The 21,694-nt window shown below is 30.1% G+C and overlaps 2 protein-coding genes across 14 annotated transcripts; both read left to right on the top strand.

The window, feature by feature from the left end:
- Positions 1-1,684: 1,684 nt before the first annotated feature.
- Positions 1,685-20,718, top strand: LOC119613219 (putative GPI-anchored protein pfl2). 13 transcript variants are annotated; one of them, XM_037969173.1, is made up of 4 exons: positions 1,685-1,827; positions 6,448-7,590; positions 14,256-14,456; positions 20,497-20,718. In XM_037969173.1, exons 2-4 carry the CDS (start codon positions 6,978-6,980, stop codon positions 20,688-20,690), a joined length of 1,008 nt encoding a protein of 335 aa, XP_037825101.1. In that variant the 5' UTR covers positions 1,685-1,827; positions 6,448-6,977; the 3' UTR covers positions 20,691-20,718. The 13 variants fall into 13 exon arrangements, with proteins under 13 accessions (XP_037825101.1, XP_037825099.1, XP_037825100.1 ...); XM_037969171.1 differs by having other exon boundaries at positions 6,419-7,590; XM_037969172.1 differs by having other exon boundaries at positions 6,401-7,590.
- LOC119613221 lies at positions 20,656-21,536 on the top strand. The gene has a single exon (XM_037969176.1). It carries the CDS (start codon positions 20,694-20,696, stop codon positions 21,141-21,143), a length of 450 nt encoding a protein of 149 aa, XP_037825104.1. The 5' UTR covers positions 20,656-20,693; the 3' UTR covers positions 21,144-21,536.
- The last annotated feature ends 158 nt before the right edge of the window (positions 21,537-21,694 follow it).

The following is a 21,694-nucleotide window of genomic DNA, read 5'->3' as shown; positions in this document are numbered from 1 at the left end:
AAAAAAAAAGTGTAGTCTACAGTTTAGGTTAATAGTCTAGTCTATAGTTTAGCCTATAGTCTAGTCTATAGTCTAGTTTATAGTCTAGTCTATAGTCTAGTCTATAGTCTAGTCATTCTTAGTCTAGTCTATAGTCTAGTCTATAGTCTATAGTCTATAGTCTAGTCTATAGTCTAGTCTATAGTCTAGTCTATAGTCTAGTCTATAGTCTAGTCTATAGTCTAGTCTATAGTCTAGTCTATAGTCTAGTCTATAGTCTATGTCTATAGTCTAGTAGTCTAGTCTATAGTCTTAGTCTAGTCTATAGTCTAGTCTCTATAGTCTAGTCTAAGTCTAGTCTATAGTATAGTCTATAGTAGTCTATAGTCTAGTCTATAGTCTAGTCTATAGTCTAGTCTATAGTCTAGTCTATAGTCTAGTCTATAGTCTAGTCTATAGTCTAGTCTATAGTCTAGTCTATAGTCTAGTCTATAGTCTAGTCTATAGTCTAGTCTATAGTCTAGTCTATAGTCTAGTCTATAGTCTAGTCTATAGTCTAGTCTATAGTCTAGTCTATAGTCTAGTCTATAGTCTAGTCTATAGTCTAGTCTATAGTCTAGTCTATAGTCTAGTCTAGTCTAGTCTATAGTCTAGTCTATAGTCTAGTCTAGTCTAGTCTATAGTCTAGTCTATAGTCTAGTCTAGTCTAGTCTATAGTCTAGTCTATAGTCTAGTCTATAGTCTAGTCTATAGTCTAGTCTAGTCTAGTCTAGTCTAGTCTATAGTCTAGTCTATAGTCTAGTCTATAGTCTAGTCTATAGTCTATCTAGTCTATAGTCTAGTCTATAGTCTAGTCTATAGTCTAGTCTATAGTCTAGTCTATAGTCTAGTCTATAGTCTAGTCTATAGTCTAGTCTAGTCTAGTCTATAGTCTAGTCTAGTCTGGTCTATAGTCTAGTCTATAGTCTAGTCTATAGTCTAGTCTATAGTCTAGTCTATAGTCTAGTCTATAGTCTAGTCTATAGTCTAGTCTATAGTCTAGTCTATAGTCTAGTCTATAGTCTAGTCTATAGTCTAGTCTATAGTCTAGTCTATAGTCTAGTCTATAGTCTAGTCTATAGTCTAGTCTATAGTCTAGTCTATAGTCTAGTCTATAGTCTAGTCTATAGTCTAGTCTATAGTCTAGTCTATAGTCTAGTCTATAGTCTAGCCTACAGTCTAGTCTATAGTCTAGTCTATAGTCTAGTCTATAGTCTAGTCTATAGTCTAGTCTATAGTCTAGCCTATAGTCTAGTCTATAGTCTAGTCTAGTCTATAGGCTAGTTTCTAGTCTAGTCTACAGTCTAGACTATAGTCTAGTACAGAGTCAAATTTATGGCCAAGTCAATTTACCATTGACTCATTTTAAACAAATGTAAATTAAATATTCTAATAAATTTTAAATTTATTAACAATTTCTTTTAAATATGCACTTTTGAAGATTATTTATAGCAATAGTAATAAAAATTGTATTATTTAAGTTTGAAAATATTAAGAGATTTCCCTCTAAACATTTTTCTTTTAATATTAAATACTCTTAAGTTTTTCGCTTTTCAAAGATAAATAGAATATTCTCTTTTGTTGTACTCTTTAGCAACACTGGAAAGTGTGGCAAGTATAAAAGCAAATAACATTGCAAAATTTATTTTAGTTTTAAGGCGGCAAGGATACGTGGAACATTGAATAAGAAAAAACGGCGGAAAACAAAAGTGTATAATTAAAAAAAATAACAACACTCTTAAATTTTAAAGTAACGGATTGATGACAAGAAATATATAAACAAAACCTGTTTACATTTAACATTACACCGTTAGTAATAAAAATAAAAAACAAAAATGAGAGAATTGTAATCAACACCACAGGAGAGGAGTGTATGATTGCGGTTGCTAAATTGAGAGTTTGTGTGGGTGTGTGACAAAGTGTGGTGTTATTGTGTTTTAAAACACAACAGTACAGTAGTAATAATAACAATAAAATATAAAAGAAAATAATACACAATAATAACAACAAAAGCAACTATACTTGCATAGAAATGAAATGTAATTGAAAAACAACAAATACTACATACTAAATGATAAACAACAGGGATTTGTGTGTATGGTATAGATGAATGCTTGTGTGTGCGCTTTGTTTATAAACTTTATGAAGTGTTAAAAAGTGAATTGTGATGATGATGATGATGACAAACTGATGTGAGAGTAAAAGGGATATTAAACAGCAGGCAAATAGAATGATATACTACATACAAGCAAAAAAAGCAGAGGTTTCAATAACAATATTAATAGTTAGTTAATAAAAATAATAAATTGAATTAAATTGCAAGTGTTTGTTAATAAAAACAATTTAAAAAGAAAATAAGGAAAAGATATTAATCAAATAATTGAAAGTTATTGAAATAAAAGGAATCTTTTGTAAATAAAAATATATAAAACTACAAAAAAACTAATGTTTAATGAAATTTAAGAAAAAAGATTACAAAAAAGTTTCATTAATAATGAAAAATTTTAAAAATTTATAAAAAAAGAATAAAAACAATAGAATCAACTTTGAATATTATATAATAGGCTAGATCATAGGCTAGGCTGTAGACTAGACCATAGATTAGATTATAGACTAGACTACACTATAGACTAGAGTATAGTCTAGCCTATAGAATAGACTATTGATTAGACTATAAACTAAATTATAGACTAGACTATAGACTAGACTACAGAATAGATTATTGATTATACTATAGACTAGACTAAAGACTAGACTGTAGTCTAGACTATAGACTAGACTACAGACTAGACTATAGACTAGACTATAGACTAGACTATAGACTAGACTATAGACTAGACTATAGACTAGACTATAGACTAGACTATAGACTAGACTAGACTATAGACTAGACTATAGACTAGACTATAGACTAGACTATAGACTAGACTATAGACTAGACTATAGACTAGACTATAGACTAGACTATAGACTAGACTAGACTAGACTATAGACTAGACTATAGACTAGACTATAGACTAGACTATAGACTAGACTAGACTATAGACTAGACTATAGACTAGACTATAGACTAGACTATAGACTAGACTATAGACTAGACTATAGACTAGACTATAGACTAGACTAGACTAGACTATAGACTAGACTATAGACTAGACTATAGACTAGACTATAGACTAGACTATAGACTAGACTATAGACTAGACTAGACTATAGACTAGACTATAGACTAGACTATAGACTAGACTATAGACTAGACTATAGACTAGACTATAGACTAGACTATAGACTAGACTATAGACTAGACTATAGACTAGACTATAGACTAGACTATAGACTAGACTATAGACTAGACTATAGACTAGACTATAGACTAGACTATAGACTAGACTATAGACTAGACTATAGACTAGACTATAGACTAGACTATAGACTAGACTATAGACTAGACTATAGACTAGACTATAGACTAGACTATTGACTAGACTATAGACTAGACTATAGACTAGACTATAGACTAGACTATAGACTAGACTATAGACTAGGCAATAGACTAGACTATATACTAGATTATAGACTCGACTATAGACTAGACTATAGACTAGACTATAGACTAGACTATAGACTAGGCTATAGACTAGACTATAGACTAGACTATAGACTAGACTATAGACTAGACTATAGACTAGACTATAGACTAGACTTTAGACTAGACTAGACTATAGACTAGACTGTAGACCAGACTATACTATAGACTACAATATACCCTAGAATATATACTCCACTACAGACTAAACAATAGACCAGACCATAGACTAGACTTTAGAATAGAGTAAGACTAGACAACAGACCAGACCATAGACTAGAGTAAAGACTAGAGTACAGACTAGACTTTAAACTAGAGTAAAGATTAGACTACAAACTAGACTATATATAAATATGAACTAAATATAGACTAGACGGTAGACTAGGCTGGACAAGACTATTGACTAGACTTTTTCAAAAAAATACTTCTTTAAAAAATGCTTTTTAAATTGCATTTAAATGACTTTTGACTTCTCATTTCATCTCCGTTTTCGTCTTAAGTATTGAAACAAATTTTATTTTCTTAAATTTGTCAAATTTGTTCCTTCTTTAATGACATTTTTGCTAAAACTTAAACTTTCAAATATTCCTTTCAAAATAAATACTTTTTACTTTTATAATATCTCATTCATCTGAAAATAAATTCCACCTACTTAAACATAAATTTCAAAGTTAATACTTTATTCATACTTGCGTTTTTCTTAACTTAATGTCACTCATTTAACTCTGTTTAACAAATTGCCAAGAAATTGTATTAAATGTCTTCCTTCCTTTTGAAATTTTGTGCAAAAAAAGTGTATTTACTTTATTTCTTTCTTAATGCGCATTAACGTTGTATTTAATTTATATTTTTTTGTTAAAATAATTTTACCATATGTTGGCAGAAAATTTAATTTATCAACATCACTCACTCATCTGTTAAAGTTTAAAATGAAAGGGGTTTAAAGAGCAAATACCAATTGTACATGGGGGCGTATGTTAAATATTGTAAGTAGATTTTAAATAAATTAAAAAAACACTCATACGCTTTGGATCACATAACAAATATTCAGCGAGTAATTTAATAGCTTTACCATTACTGAGCAAATTAAATTTACTGCTATTTTTAAAAAGAAAGGAAGTAATTAAAGGAGAGCCTTTTAAATTAATTATGAAGTATTAAAATTGAAAGCTACAGAAATAACTTTTTGGATACAGTTTGTCAAGGTAATTAAATTACAGATTTATAACCGTTTGGGATTTCTGTTTAATAAATCGAATATATTATTGAACAGACTATAGACTACACTATAGACTAGACTATAGACTAGACTATATGCATGACTATACTACAGAATAGACTATAGACTAGTCAATAGAATATTATAGACTAGACTATAGAACAGATTAAAGACTAGACTTGACTAAAGATTAGACCATAGACTTGACTATAGACTAAACAATAGACTAAACCATAAACTAGACTATAAACTAGACTATATATTACTCTATAAAGAAGACTAAAGACTATCCTAAAGACTAGACTATAGAGTTGACTATAAAGAAGACTAAAGACTATTCTAAAGACTAGACTATAGAGTTGACTATAGACTAAACAATAGACTAGACCATAAACTAGACTATAGACTAGACTATAGACTAGACTAAAGACTATGCTATAGACTATAGACTGGACAGTCTGGTATAGTATACAGTCTGGTCTATAGTCTTGTCTATAGATTAGACTATAGACTAGACTATAGACTAGACTATAGACTAGACTATAGACTAGACTATAGACTAGACTAGACTATAGACTAGACTATAGACTAGACTATAGACTAGACTATAGACTAGACTATAGACTAGACTATAGACTAGACTATAGACTAGACTATAGACTAGACTATAGACTAGACTATAGACTAGACTATAGACTAGACTATAGACTAGACTATAGACTAGACTATAGACTAGACTATAGACTAGACTATAGACTAGACTATAGACTAGACTATAGACTAGACTATAGACTAGACTATAGACTAGACTATAGACTAGACTATAGACTAGACTATAGACTAGACTAGACTATAGACTAGACTATAGACTAGACTATAGACTAGACTATAGACTAGACTATAGACTAGACTATAGACTAGACTATAGACTAGACTATAGACTAGACTATAGACTAGACTATAGACTAGACTATAGACTAGACTATAGACTAGACTATAGACTAGACTATAGACTAGACTATAGACTAGACTATAGACTAGACTATAGACTAGACTATAGACTAGACTATAGACTAGACTATAGACTAGACTATAGACTAGACTATAGACTAGACTATAGACTAGACTATAGACTAGACTATAGACTATAGACTAGACTATGGACTAGACTATAGATTAGCCTCTATACAAGACTACGGACTGGACTATATACTAGACTGTGGATTATTCAGTGGACTAAACTAACTGTAGACTATAAACTGGTTTATATTAATAGTAGACTACAAATATAGTAGAGACTACAAATTTGATTATAGACTATATACTAGACTATACTCCAGTTAAGATAACAGGCCATATATTAGGCTAGATGCTAGACCAAAGGCCATGCTATAGTTCTGTTGAGATTCCCAGTTTCAAATCAAATTTTAAAGGTTTAACGGACCGTATGAGTAATATATTTTATTAAGCACATTTATTTATTAAGTATACGCTTCAATAACTTTTTTTTAAATTGAAGTGAATTCTTTAACAAACAAACTAATAAATCATTCCATAAACATTTCTATTTACAAAAGATCTTTTAAATAAAGCAGAAAACCAAAATATAAATTGCAATTTATAGCAAAATAAATACAGACTTTGTGTGTTCAAATAATAAACTACTATTTACACTTGTTTCCATAGAAATTTAATTACAAAAAACAACAATAAAATAAATAAACATTGAACTGAAAAAAAAAACAATTTTAAATCCCTAAAATATTAAAAGAAAAATGTTGACTAACCAACCATTACAAAAACATAAAAATCAACAGTAAATCCTAAAATATGACAGTTAAAATGTAAGAAAATATAAAAAAGAGCAGCAGCAACAACAAAAAATATTTTTGCTTAATAATGAAAAATAAAAAGAAAATATAAAACAACACAAATGTCAATATAAATCAATACAAATGCAACGACAATATATCAAAGGCAGAAAAAAACAATAAAACCCAACAGCAACAACAATAATAATAGCGGCATCAACATAATCTCTTACTCAAAAGGAAAATAAACCAACAACAACGAACAAAAAACAACAACCGAACACTTAGTAATAGAAACAAAACGAAATAAAAAAATTTAAAAGGAGAAGTAGTAAAATAAATAATGCTGCCGCCGCCTATAACTACACCAACAATAATGAATGACGACGTTACCAATAATAATACTAAAAGTCTGGCTACACAAAGGAAACAACATCATCAATCTGCCTTATTTTCTAATACTTCTTTTGCCTCTTCTTCTTCTTCCTCCTCCTCCGCTACAGCTCATAAAGCTGCTGACATTTCCACCTCCACGAACTCCTTTCCCACGATACCATTTAATACCACCAGCATAAAGAATTTTTTCAATAAAACTTTAGCCCATGTGGCTAAAACAAATCTAAGTGATTATACAGCTCAATATACTTCATCATTTTCAAACTCTGCCCCAGATTCCGCTTCCGCTGCCATCTCCCATGCTTTAGACTCTCAGGTATATGATGGTCTTATAGGTGGTAAAACGTCCGCAGGAGGAGGAAGTGTTAGCAGTGGTGGTGTTATTGAGCAGGCAAACACATTTGACGGCTATGCTGCAGCAGCCGATATGGCTGTGTCGTCATTATCGAATGGCAGCCATCATTTGGAAACAACCACCGCCTTTCCAACTGCCCAAACGGTGGCAACATTTATAGCCGGAAATAAAAATCGTGCCACTACAATAATTGTTTATCCTACAGGTAAGTTGTGGGGTGTTAAATAAATTTAGATTTAAGGTTAAATATTTATTATGTTGCAATTAAAAGGAGAGGTGGGAGCTGAAGTTTCAAACGAAAAATTTTTTTGATTTGTTTCGGAATACAGAATCTATAGACTAGACTATAGACTAGACTACACTATAGACTAGACTATAGACTAGACTACAATATAGACTAGACTATAGACTAGACTAGACTATAGACTAGACTAGACTATAGACTAGACTATAGACTAGACTATAGACTAGACTATAGACTAGAATATAGACTAGAATATAGACTAGACTATAGACTAGACTATGGACTAGACTATAGACTAGACTATAGAATAGACTATAGACTAGACTATAGACTAGACTATAGACTAGACTATAGACTAGACTATAGACTAGGCTATAGACTAGCTATAGACTAGACTATAGACTAGACTATAGACTAGACTATAGACTAGACTATAGACTAGACTATAGACTAGACTATAGACTAGACTATTGACTAGACTATTGACTAGACTATAGACTAGGCTATAGACTAGACTATTGACTAGACTTTAGACTAGACTATAGACTAGGCTATAGACTAGACTATTGACTAGACTATAGACTAGGCTATAGACTAGACTATAGACTAGACTATAGACTAGACAATAGACTAGACTATAGACTAGACTATAGACTAGACTATTGACTAGACTATAGACTAGGCTATAGACCTAGACTATAGACTATAGACTAGACTATAGACTAGACTATAGACTAGACTATAGACTAGACTATAGACTAGACTATAGACTAGACTATAGACTAGACTATAGACTAGACTATAGACTAGACTATAGACTAGACTATAGACTAGACTATAGACTAGACTATAGACTAGACTATAGACTAGACTATAGACTAGACTATAGACTAGACTATAGACTAGACTATAGACTAGACTATAGACTAGACTATAGACTAGACTATAGACTAGACTATAGACTAGACTATAGACTAGACTATAGACTAGACTATAGACTAGACTATAGACTAGACTATAGACTAGACTATAGACTAGACTATAGACTAGACTATAGACTAGACTATAGACTAGACTATAGACTAGACTATAGACTAGACTATAGACTAGACTATAGACTAGACTATAGACTAGACTATAGACTAGACTATAGACTAGACTATAGACTAGACTATAGACTAGACTATAGACTAGACTATAGACTAGACTATAGACTAGACTATAGACTAGACTATAGACTAGACTATAGACTAGACTATAGACCTAGACTATAGGACTAGAACGTATATACTTAGACTATAGACTAGACTATAGACTAGACTATAGACTAGACTATAGACTAGACTAATAGACTAGACTATAGACTAGACTATAGCACTAGACTATAGACTAGACTATAGACTAAGCTATAGACTAGACTATAGACTAGAATATAGACTAGACTAGAGACTAAATATAGGACTAGACAGACTTATAGACTAGACTATAAGACTAGACTATAGACTAAAGTATAGACTAGACTGACATAGACTAGACGATAGACTAGACTATAGACTAGACTATAGACTAAGACTATGGACTGACTATAGACTAGACTATAGACTAGACTATAGACTAGACTATGACTATGACTATAGACTAGACTATAGACTAGACTATAGCTAACTAAGACTAGACTATATATAGACTAGACTAGACTATAGACTAGACTATAGACTAGACTATAGACTAGACTATAGACTAGACTATAGACTAACTATAGACTAGACTATAGACTATAGACTAGCTATGACTAGACTATGACTGCTATGATAGACTATAGACTATAATATAGTCAACTACTATCGATAACTATACTAACTATAGACTAGACTATAGATAGCTATAGATAGACTATAGATAGACTATGACAGACTTACCTAGACTATAGACACTAAGACTAGAAGCTAGACTATAGACTAGAATATAGACTAGACTAGCTATAGACTAGACTATAGACTAGACTATAGACTAGACTATAGACTAGACTATGGACTAGACTATAGACTAACCTATAGACTAGACTGTAGACTAGACTATTGACTAGACTATAGACTAGACTATAGACTAGACTAGACTATAGACTAGACTATAGACTAGACTATAGACTAGACTATAGACTAGACTATAGACTAGACTATACACTAGACTATAGACTAGACTATAGACTAGACTATAGACTAGACTATAGACTAGACTATACACTAGACTATAGACTAGACTATAGACTAGACTATAGACTAGACTATAGACTAGACTATAGACTAGACTATAGACTAGACTATAGACTAGACTATAGACTAGACTATAGACTAGACTATAGACTAGACTATAGACTAGACTATAGACTAGACTATAGACTAGACTATTGACTAGACTATAGACTAGGCTATAGACTAGACTATTGACTAGACTATAGACTAGACTATAGTCTAGTCTAGTCCAAAGTGTAGTCTATAGTCTAGTCCATAGTCTAGTCCAAAGTCTAGTCTATAGTCTAGTCTAGACTAGACTATAGTCTAGTCTATAGTCTAGTCTATAGTCTAGTCTATAGTCTAGACTATAGTCTAGACTATACTATAGATTAGAATATAGACTAGACTAGACTATAGACTAGACTATAGACTAGACTATAGTCTAGACTATAGACTAGACTATAGACTAAACTATAGACTAGACTATAGACTAGACTATAGACTAGACTATAGACTAGACTATAGACTAGACTATAGACTAGACTATAGACTAGGCTATAGACTAGACTATAGAGTAGACTATAGACTAGACTATAGACTAGACTATAGACTAGACTATAGACTAGACTATAGACTAGACTTTGGACTAGACTATGGACTAGACTACAGACTACACTTTGGACTAGACTATGGACTAGACTATAGACTAGACTATGGACTAGGCTATAGACTAGGCTATGGACTAGGCTATAGATAAGGCTGTCTCAGACTAAACTACAGACTAGAACAGACTATGACCTAGTCTATAGACCAAAATATAGACCAGACTAAAGATCAGACTGCAGGCCAGACTTTTGAACAGACTATAAACCAGACAATAGACAAGATTTTAGGTCAGACTATTGACTAGACTATGGATCACACTATATACCAGACTGTAGACCAGACAATTGATTACACTATAGACCAGACTATGGATTACACTATAGACTGCAGACCAGAGTATGGATCACACCGTACACCAGACTGTTGACAAGACTATTGATTACACTATAGACTATGGATCACACTATAGACCCAACTATAGATTAGACTATGGACCTGACTATAGATTAGGCTATATACCAGACCATAGACTAGGCTATAGACTACCAGACTATTGACAACAGTCTTAACTAGAGACTATACTATAGACCAAACTATAGACTAGACTTTAGGCAACACTAGAGACAGACTATAAGTACATACACTATAGACCATATCAGCCCTAATTATGGATCAGATAGCAGTCTATACTTGACTATAAGCAAACTATTGATTACACTTTAGTGAAGTGTATCCAACAAATTATAAACCAGACTTTAAACTAGACAGCTGTCTACTTGTTTCCTTTTCTATTGCCACTCAGCCTGTCATCTCTTAAGAAAAATTTCCTTAATTTAGTGAATATATTATTTCATATCTTTCTCTAAGTAATTCCAAAGCAATGATGACGTCTTTGCTATCTAATTAATCATATGAAAACATCATTTATTTATATGTATTAACATTAGTATTTGTCTTAAATGACCTTTAGTTTTTGGTGACATTAAGATAAATAACTGTGTAACTAAATATAGTAGTAACTAACATGTGTTTACATATTTGTACATGTATATATACATATGTATATGAGTAAACATATACAGCTGTACATAAGTATGTATGTACTAACTGTATTTTTGATTAACTCTGCAAGATTATTTACTTTAAATGTTGATTTTGACCTTTAACTTATTGCCTTTGCTTTGTTTTACTTTAATTTGTTGTGTGTAGTAAAGTTTTATTTTAACTTTTTTCTTTGTATGTTTGTGATGTGTATGTATGGCTGTGTGTGATATTTGTTTAGTGATGCCTTTTAAGAAAAGTCTCTTGAGAAAAAGGGTCTCATTCTCATACTTATTTTTGACAACTGTGAGGAAAGTGTGTATGTGTTAATAAACACAGGTTTTACTGTGTGTATGTGTTTTGATGGTTAAATTTTATTTTTAGATTTTGAAAAACTGTTTGTTTTGTTGACTTGTTGGCAAGCTATTAAAGTATAAACAACAAAAATGGCTGCCTTAGTGTAATGCCACATGAAATAACTTTAATTTGTTTTAAAATTTAACTTTAAAGTTAATTTAACCTTTAAATTTTATTTAAAGGTTATTTTACATTAATTTAAATTTTTGCCAAATGAAGATTAGTTGTCCAGTAGATAAAACAAACCAGAACCCAGAGTATGTTTATTAACACAAAAAGCAAATATTGTTAATAACATAAATTTATACACATCCTTTCTTTTTTTCAACTTTCATCAACATTATAGTCATCTTATTTCTGCTTTTCATATTTTTTTTATGAATATTTATGATGATGAAGTATTTATGACAGAAACATGTATACGACTGTAAATGAAAATAAACATACAGATGAATATGTATAAATTAATGTATGAATGTAGAGAATGTTGGAATAATTTATTTTATAAGAGAAGAAAAGGGAGTAGTAGATGTAATCACATGTGTAGATATAATGTAATGGTATATATTTAAATGGATTTGGAGTGTGAGTAGTTTGAACATAATAATATGTTTACTTAAACAAACTCAGAATATGAATTGGAATTTAAAAGAATTTTATGAAGTTCTTAGTTTATACTTTAAGAGACAAAAAACCTTAAAAAGTAGGTATTTAAAAAAAGTAGTTAAAATTCTACTTTTTTTAAAAATGTTAGTATTTGAAAAAACATTTCTTATAATAACATATTTTAAGTAATTTAAACAATTTCTTTACTTTTTTTAAACAAATTTTGAAAAATACGATATTTTTGCAAAAAGTAGTAGAAAATACTACATTTTCTAAAAAGAAATTTTTAGCATTTGTTTGAATTTTTTGTAACAACAACATTTCTATAGATAAAACGTACGAAAAATCACTTTTTTTAATAATAGTAGTAAAATACTACTTTTTTAAAAAGTTAGTATTTGAGTAAAAACTTCTAAAAACATGTTAATTTAGGTAATTTACGCAATTTCGATTAATATTTAAAGAAAATCCTGAAAAAATCAGTTATTTTTTAAAAAAGTAGTAGAAAATACTACTTTTTCTCAAATAAATTTTTTAGCATTTATTTAAATTTTTTGCAATAACTACAATTATATAGACAAAAACTACAAAAATTTACTATTTAAAAAAAAAGGAGTAAAATACTACTTTTTTAAAAATGTTAGTATTTGATTAAAAATTTCTTGAAACATCTTATTTTAAGCAATTTTAACAATTTCTAAAACTTTTTTAATAAATTTTTTAAAAAATAAATTATTTAAAAAAAATGGAAAAAATACTACTTTTTCTAACATAAAATGTTCTATAGAAAAAATCTAAAAAAATTTACTTTTTCAAAAATAGTAGTAAAATACTACTTTTTTAAAATTGAGAATATTGAAGCAAAAATTTCTTAAAACGTGTTATTTTAAGCAATTTAAACAATTTCTTATAATTTTCAAAGAAAATTCTAAAAAATAGGGTATTTTTTAAAAAAGTAGTAGAAAACACTACTTTTTTTAACATGAAATTTTCAGTATTTGTTAGATTTTTTTTGAAAAAATAACATTTCTATAGTCAAAAACTATAAAAATTTACTTTTTTAAAAATAGTAGTAAAATACTACTTTTTTTAAATTATTGATATTCAAGCAAAATATCCTAAAAAAGTAGTCAGAAATACTACTTTAAAATTTTGCAAATTTTCTTTAAATAATTTAGGTTTTTTCTGTATTCTTTTTTCTTCTATTTCTTATTGTATTCTTTTAACTATTTTCTTCACTTTTTTTGCGAGGGTAAGGAGTGGTAATGTAAAGAATAACTGTAAACAAAAGCCCAACTGAATTATGTTTTTTTTTGTTTTTCTCCTTTCAAGTATACAAAAATATATAAAAAGAAAAATACTTATTATTTTGTTGGTTCATAAAACAAAATAATACATTTTTATAAAGTGAAATGCATTCATTTTGAAAAGATTTTCTTTTGAGATTTTGGTATTTTTTCTGCTGGAAAACATTAAAAAAAGTATTTGGGCAAAAATTATTAAAGCCATAAATGAGAAAAACATGAAAACAAATTTGTATACAATGCTTTTTAAACAAAACATTAAGTATACTTTTGGGGCGAATTTTTAAAAAAGTAACTAACCCCAAAAGTATGCTAATTATATTTATACGCCTAATTAAATACTGTTATAAAAGAAAGGTTAAATATAAACAAAAAAAATTATTAAACCTAGTAAATTTAGCTCTATAAAAATTACTAACCAAATACTTTTAGTTAACTATAAAATAATAATATTGCATAATTTTGTTTTTCATTACAGTCTCACCTGAATCCATTGTGATACCCATAGTATCTTGCATTTTCGGTTTCCCCATATTGGCTTTTATTGTCATCTGCTGTTTGCGACATCGTGCTAAGCTGGCTAGAGAACGTGATCGACGACGCAATTATGATATGCAGGACCATGCTGTTAGCCTGGTCAGATTTAGTCCAATACATAGGCTTAGTGAGTTTGAATGTCGTAATGTATTGTTTTAGTTTTTTTTTTCATTTGTTTTTTCTTTTATGGAATGTTAAATGAATGAACTAGTTTTTTAATAGAGATAAAAGTGGAATGCTTTTTTTTATATATAAAGTCTAGTAGTCTAGTCTATAGACTAGTCTATAATCTAATATGTAGTATAGTGTAGTCTAAAGTCTACTCTAGTTTATATTCTAGTCTATAGTGTAGCCTATAGTCTATAGTCTAGTCTATAGTCTGGTCCAGTCCAGTCTATAGTCTAGCCTATGGTCTAGTCTATAGTCTAGCCTATGGTCTAGTCTATAGTCTAGACTATAATCTAGAGTGTAGTCTATAGTCTAGTCTATAGTTTAGTCTATAGTCTGGTCCAGTCCAGTCTATAGTCTAGCCTATGGTCTAGTCTATAGTCTAGCCTATGGTCTAGTCTATAGTCTAATATATAGTCTAGTCTATTATCTAGTCTATAGTCTAATTTATAGTCAAGTCTATAGTCTAGTCTATAGTCTAGTCTAAAGTCTAGTGTATAGTCTAGACTATAGTCTAGTCTATAGTCTAGACTATAGTCTATAGTCTAGTCTATAGTCTGGTCCAGTCCAGACTATAGTCTAGCCTATGGTCTAGTCTATAGTCTAGCCTATGGTCTAGTCTATAGTCTAATATATAGTCTAGTCTATTATCTAGTCTATAGTCTAATTTATAGTCAAGTCTATAGTCTAGTCTATAGTCTAGTCTATAGTCTAGTCTATAGTCAAGTCCATAGTCTAGTCTATAGTTTAGTCTATAGTCCAGTCTATAGTCTAGTCTATAATCTAGTCTATAGTCTAGTATATAGTCTAGTCTATAGTCTAGTCTATAGTCTAGTCTATAGTCTAGTCTATAGTCTAGTCTATAGTCTAGTCTATAGTCTAGTCTATAGTCTAGTCTATAGTCTAGTCTATAGTCTAGTCTATAGTCTAGTCTATAGTCTAGTCTATAGTCTAGTCTATAGTTAAGTCTATAGTGTAGTTTATAGTCTAGTCTATAGTCTAGTCTATAGTTAAGTCTATAGTGTAGTTTATAGTCTAGTCTATAGTCTAGTCTATAGTCTAGTCCATAGTCTAGTCTAGTCTATAGTCTAGTCTATAGTCTAGTCTATAGTCTAGTCTATAGTCTAGTCTATAGTCTAGTCTATAGTCTAGTCTATAGTCTAGTCTATAGTCTAGTCTATAGTCTATAGTCTAGTCTATAGTCTAGTCTATAGTCTAGTCTAGTCTATAGTCTAGTCTATAGTCTAGTCTATAGTCTAGTCTATAGTCTAGTCTATAGTCTAGTCTATAGTCTGACTTATATTCTAGTCTATTGTCCAGCCTATAGTGTAATCTAGTTTATAGTTTACTCTATCGTTCAGTCTTTAGTCTGGTCTGTAGTCTAGTTTACTTAAAATATATTACATATTAAGTTTATATAAAATTATTTATATTTTTCCACTTTTCATTAAGTTATAGCCCATTTAAAGTGCCTCTCATCAACTGCTTATATTTTTCAAGTATTTTTAATTTATTTCATTACAATTCCAATATAATTATTCTCTTATTTTCATACCCAACAACAGCAAAAATCAACCAAAAATATTCACAATTAATTTATTTCATTTGTATTGAATTTCAAGCATGTGCATAAACAGATTGTTTTAGTAGTAGCAACGAAAAAAGTAAAGCATACTTTTAGGTATTTTTCATTAACAACCAGCATTAAAAACCCTAGCAACTTTTTTAAAAGCCTGAGTATTCATTACATTAATGATTGATTTAATTTTTTTTTGCTGTAGTACTATTTTTTCTCACAAAATTCATTATTATATTTTTTGTGAGTTTTTTAATTTTAATGATAGACATGTGTGTGAAAGCTAGCAATTTATTTACATAAAAATAAAAGCATACTTATGAGAGTAATTTATTTGAAATATGTTAGAGCATTATTTTAGGCTTAAAAATAATGTGTAGGAAAAAAACAAATTTTTTCATTGCTTCTAAGAATTATAATTGGAATAGTAATGTTATTTTATATGAATGTAAGTTGAAATAATGAGTTGGTGAAAAGTATAGTATATATTAAGGCTTAATTGGGGCTGGTGTTTTTAAAGCAATAATTTTTTTACATTTAAAAATTTTAATATTTTATTGCAGTTTGTAGAAACCTTTTAAAAATCTTAAATTATTTTTCTTGCAGTAAAAAGTTTGTTGAACTTTTTTTTTCAATTTAATGCCTTTTTCCCTTATTTTATTAATTCATTTAGTTAATGCTGCTTGATAACTTTTTACTGCCTGTCCATTAATTTTCTTTATGGAAAATGTTCAATTTTTTATACTTTAGCATTGTGATTATCTATGCACAAGTGAGAAAAAATTGCTTCTGACAGCCAGGAATTTATGAAGTTTTATTTCCTGGTTCGCATCATCATATTTATGAAGTGGAAACTTAGGACAGTGTTTAAAAAAAATAAATAAATAATTGATAAAAAACACAAAATGTTATATATCTTTGCAATATTAGTCGTCCATAGTCCAGTCTATAATCTAGACCATAGTCTAGTCTATAGTTTAATCTATAGTCTAACTATAGTCTACTCTATAGTCTAGGTTATAGCGTAGTCTATAGTCTAGTTTATAGTCTAGTCCATAGTCTAGTCTATAGTCTAGTCCATAGTCTAGTCTATAGTCTAGTCCATAGTCTAGTCTATAGTCTAGTTTATAGTCTAGTCTATAGTCTAGTCTATAGTCTAGTCTATAGTCTAGTCTATAGTCTAGTCTATAGTCTAGTCTATAGTCTAGTCTAGTCTATAGTCTAGTCTATAGTCTAGTCTATAGTCTAGTCTATAGTCTAGTCTATAGTCTAGTCTATAGTGTAGTCTATAGTCTAGTCTATAGTCTAGTCTATAGTCTAGTCTATAGTCTAGTCTATAGTCTAGTCTAGTCTATAGTCTAGTCTAGTCTATAGTCTAGTCTAGTCTAGTCTAGTCTAGTCTATAGTCTAGTCTATAGTCTAGTCTATAGTCTAGTCTATAGTCTAGTCTATAGTCTAGTCTATAGTCTAGTCTATAGTCTAGTCTATAGTCTAGTCTATAGTCTAGTCTATAGTCTAGTCTATAGTCTAGTCTATAGTCTAGTCTATAGTCTAGTCTATAGTCTAGTCTATAGTCTAGTCTATAGTCTAGTCTATAGTCTAGTCTATAGTCTAGTCTATAGTCTAGTCTATAGTCTAGTCTATAGTCTAGTCTATAGTCCAGTCTATAGTCTAGTCTATAGTCTAGTCTATAGTCTAGTCTATAGTCTAGTCTATAGTCTAGTCTATAGTCTAGCCTATAGTCTAGTCTATAGTCTAGTCTATAGTCTAGTCTATAGTCTAGTCTATAGTCTAGTCTATAGTCTAGTCTATAGTCTAGTCTATAGTCTTTAGTCTAGTCTATAGTATAGTCTTTAATCTAGTCTATAGTCTAGTCTATAGTATAGTCTTTAGTCTAGTCTATACTCTAGTCTATAATCTCGACTCTAGTCTAGTCTAGTCTATAGTCCCGACTATAGTCTAGTCTATAGTTTTTTAGCTCATGTTCGAAATTTGGATATTTAGCTCGAAATTACTCAATTTATATAAATTTTCATAAATTTTCCCACGCATCTCTTTAAAGATATTATTTAATTCTTTCAAATTGTTCTGCTTTTAACCATTATATCCACATGTAGATATGTATGTAGCTCACTTGGCAGAATTGCCTTTTCAATTATCCTTATTTTGTTTCATAACTTTTTTTATACCATTTTCTATTTGTATTTTCTCAGATATTTTTGTTAAATTGTATTCAATAAAATTCTATTACATTATTTTGTTTCTTTTTTTATCCCTCTATTTATTACCAAAATTTTTTTCACAAATTCTTTTCTTTATCTCGTATTCTTCCTTATTGCTGTATGACAATTCTGTCATTTCAATCATTTTTTTTGGTGTTTTATAAACGATAATGATGATTGTTTTTTCGATTTTTACATTTGCATCGATTTGTCATTTTCTCACTATATTGAATAGGGAATTGTTTTTTGGTATTAGAAGATAATAATATCTGAGTAGTTTAATTAAAATGGAAGAGAGAAGAAGGGAGGAAATGAAGAAAACTAAATGTGAAAAATTGTTTTATGAAAAGGAGAAATCAATTTTTTTTCTGAAAATCACTCTAGTGTAGTCTTTAGACTAGTCTAATAGACTATAGTCTAGTCTATAGACTATAGTCTAGTCTATAGTCTAGGTTATAGTCTAGTCTATAGTCTAGTCTATTAGTCCTAGTCTATAGTCTAGTCTATAGTCTTAGTCTATAGTCTAGTCTATAGTCTAGTCTATAGTCAGTCTATAGTCTAGTCTATAGTCTAGTCTATAGTCTAGTCTATAGTCAGTATAGTCTATAGTCTAGTCTATAGTCTAGTCTATAGTCTAGTCTATAGTCTAGTCTATAGTCTAGTCTATAGTAGTTAGTCTATAGTCTAGTCTATAGTCTAGTCTATAGTCTAGTCTATAGTCTAGTCTATAGTCTAGTCTATAGTCTAGTCTATAGTCTAGTCTATAGTCTAGTCTAAGTCTAGTCTATAGTCTAGTCTATAGTCTAGTCTATAGTCTAGTCTATAGTCTAGTCTATAGTCTAGTCTATAGTTAGTCTATAGTATAGTCTATAGTCTAGTCTAGTCTATAGTCTAGTCTATAGTCTAGTCTATAGTCTAGTCTATAGTCTAGTCTATAGTCTAGTCTATAGTCTAGTCTATAGTCTAGTCTATAGTCTAGTCTATAGTCTAGTCTATAGTCTAGTCTATAGTCTAGTCTATAGTCTAGTCTATAGTCTAGTCTATAGTCTAGTCTATAGTCTAGTCTAGTCTAGTCTATAGTCTAGTCTATAGTCTAGTCAATAGTCTAGTCTATAGTCTAGTCTATAGTCTAGTCTATAGTCTAGTCTATAGTCTAGTCTATAGTCTAGTCTATAATCTAGTCTATAGTCTAGTATATAATCTAGTCTATAGTCTAGTCTATAGTCTAGTCTATAGCCTAATCTAAAGTCTAGTCTATAGTCCAGTCTAGTCTAGTCTATAGTCTAGTCTATAGTCTATAGTCTAGTCTAGTCTAGTCTATAGTCTAGTCTATAGTCTAGTCTATAGTCTAGTCTATAGTCTAGTCTATAGTCTAGTCTATAGTCTAGTCTATAGTCTAGTCTATAGTCTAGTCTATAGTCTAGTCTATAGTCTAGTCTATAGTCTAGTCTATAGTCTAGTCTATAGTCTAGTCTAGTCTATAGTCTAGTCTATAGTCTAGTCTATAGTCTAGTCTATAGTCTAGTCTAGTCTAGTCTAGTCTATAGTCTAGTCTATAGTCTAGTCTATAGTCTAGTCTATAGTCTAGTCTATAGTCTAGTCTATAGTCTAGTCTATAGTCTAGTCTATAGTCTAGTCTATAGTCTAGTCTATAGTCTAGTCTATAGTCTAGTCTATAGTCTAGTCTATAGTCTAGTCTGTAGTCTAGCCTATAGTCTAGTCTATAGTCTAGTCTATAGTCTAGTCTATAGTCTAGTCTATAGTCTAATCTATAGCCTAGTCTATAGTCTAGTCTATAGCAAAGTGACAGACTGGACTTCAGACTACAGAATAGACTATATATTGTCTAAGTGACGGACAGGACTTTTAGTTCAGACTATAGTCTGGACTATAGACTAGACTAGACTGTAATCTAGATTTTAAATATTTTACTCCTAAATGTAGGTAAGTAATATTGTATTCAAACTATGACCTAAAGTATGCAATGTTATGATTTCAACATTAGAGTGTAATAGTTTAAAAACTTAGTTAAAGAATAGACTTTTAACTTCTATAAAATATTAGAGAATGCAATCTTAAATTATTAGATCAACACCTATAAGTATGCTTCACTTTTTTAATATTTTAATAGTTTATTAGAAACTATAGTTAAGCTTAAGCTGTGATTATCTTTCAAGTTAAACTCTGATTTAACTATTTCGCTTTTTCTGTTTTAGATTACCGATCGTCGCGAGCTATCAGTCTACGTCCTGAACGAAGCCTAAGCCAGGGTTTTACCTCTTTGGAACTAGATACCGTGGTAGAGGAACGCTGCAGTGATGTAGAGCAGACCCAAACAGAAATTTTAAATCCTGACTCACCCATGGAATCTTCAACCACATCCTATAAAATGTCCTTTTCCAGCAGCTAGCAAATGCCCGTGAAAATAGCAAGTCCTATAAATACTAAAGCCTTAACTACAACGTTAACAGCAACAGCCAGCACAGCAACAACAACAACAAAAGAGCTGCCCTTGCCCTCAAATATAAATGTGAAAACAACATCACGTTCACCACCTCTAACGTTAAGTTCAAAATCGCAATCCGCCGATAATACACAGAGAGTTAAAGTGAAATATTTACAAACACACAATGAATATCCCATGTCTACCTTAAGTCCCAGACAATTTACCCTAAAACGGCAAAAGCGTATAGGAGAACAAAGACCGCTAACACGTAAGGCAACTCCTAGAGCCTCATCTATGCGTAAATCACGTTCTCTAGATGCTGAACACAGTTATTCGTTATCCAGCATACAAGCGCCCTTATGGGTAACACTCACCAATGCCCGCACCATAGAAGAACTATCGAGAGAGCAAATTTGAGAGAAAACTTGGAAAATAGAAAATATTTATTTGATGATTTTTTTAAATAAATGTGTAGTTTAGATAAAGTAACACTTCCCCAAAAGAAACGCTTTTTTTGAACTCGATTATTAACCATAGACCAAATAATGTTTTATTTAAATTATATATCTAGTTAGTTTTCCGATTCTAGATGTCTTAAGAAAAGTGTTTGTGAACTCTCTTTACACTTTTCTTTCTTCATCTAGAATGTAGGAGTAAAAATCTTTAGTTTTAATTCAAATTTATAAAATAAATTTAAAATGTAATTGATAAGCCCTACAAACAGAGTTTCAAACAAATTTTAGTCTTAAGATCCCATTTCTTGTCCATGTTACTACCTTGATTTGTATATGTATGTTTATAAAATTATAACTAAATTATTTAGTAGAAAAATAATTATTAAATTAAAAAAATATTATGAAAAAAACGGAGTTTTATTTAAGAAATAATACAAAATAAGGGAAACTGACGCAACCGCATTTTGAAGGTAAGACCTCTCAGTGATGGTTCTGAACTTGACTAAATTTCAA

Source organism: Lucilia sericata, unplaced genomic scaffold (assembly GCF_015586225.1).
Source record: "Lucilia sericata isolate MDLA Ls3-8-SP2 unplaced genomic scaffold, ASM1558622v1 Contig002014F_arrow, whole genome shotgun sequence".
In the NCBI taxonomy this organism is placed as follows: Eukaryota; Metazoa; Arthropoda; class Insecta; order Diptera; family Calliphoridae; genus Lucilia; species Lucilia sericata.
This window is presented reverse-complemented; position numbering and strand designations above follow the sequence as displayed.

Bases quoted from the DNA above. Each gene is read 5' to 3' on its own strand.
- LOC119613219 (XM_037969173.1), top strand. From the start codon at position 6,978: ATGCTGCCGCCGCCTATAACTACACCAACAATAATGAATGACGACGTT. The intron at 7,591-14,255 runs GTAAGTTGTGGG...TTTTCATTACAG, and splicing joins AATAATTGTTTATCCTACAG to TCTCACCTGAATCCATTGTG. The intron at 14,457-20,496 runs GTAATGTATTGT...TTTCTGTTTTAG, and splicing joins GCTTAGTGAGTTTGAATGTC to ATTACCGATCGTCGCGAGCT.
- LOC119613221 (XM_037969176.1), top strand. From the start codon at position 20,694: ATGCCCGTGAAAATAGCAAGTCCTATAAATACTAAAGCCTTAACTACA.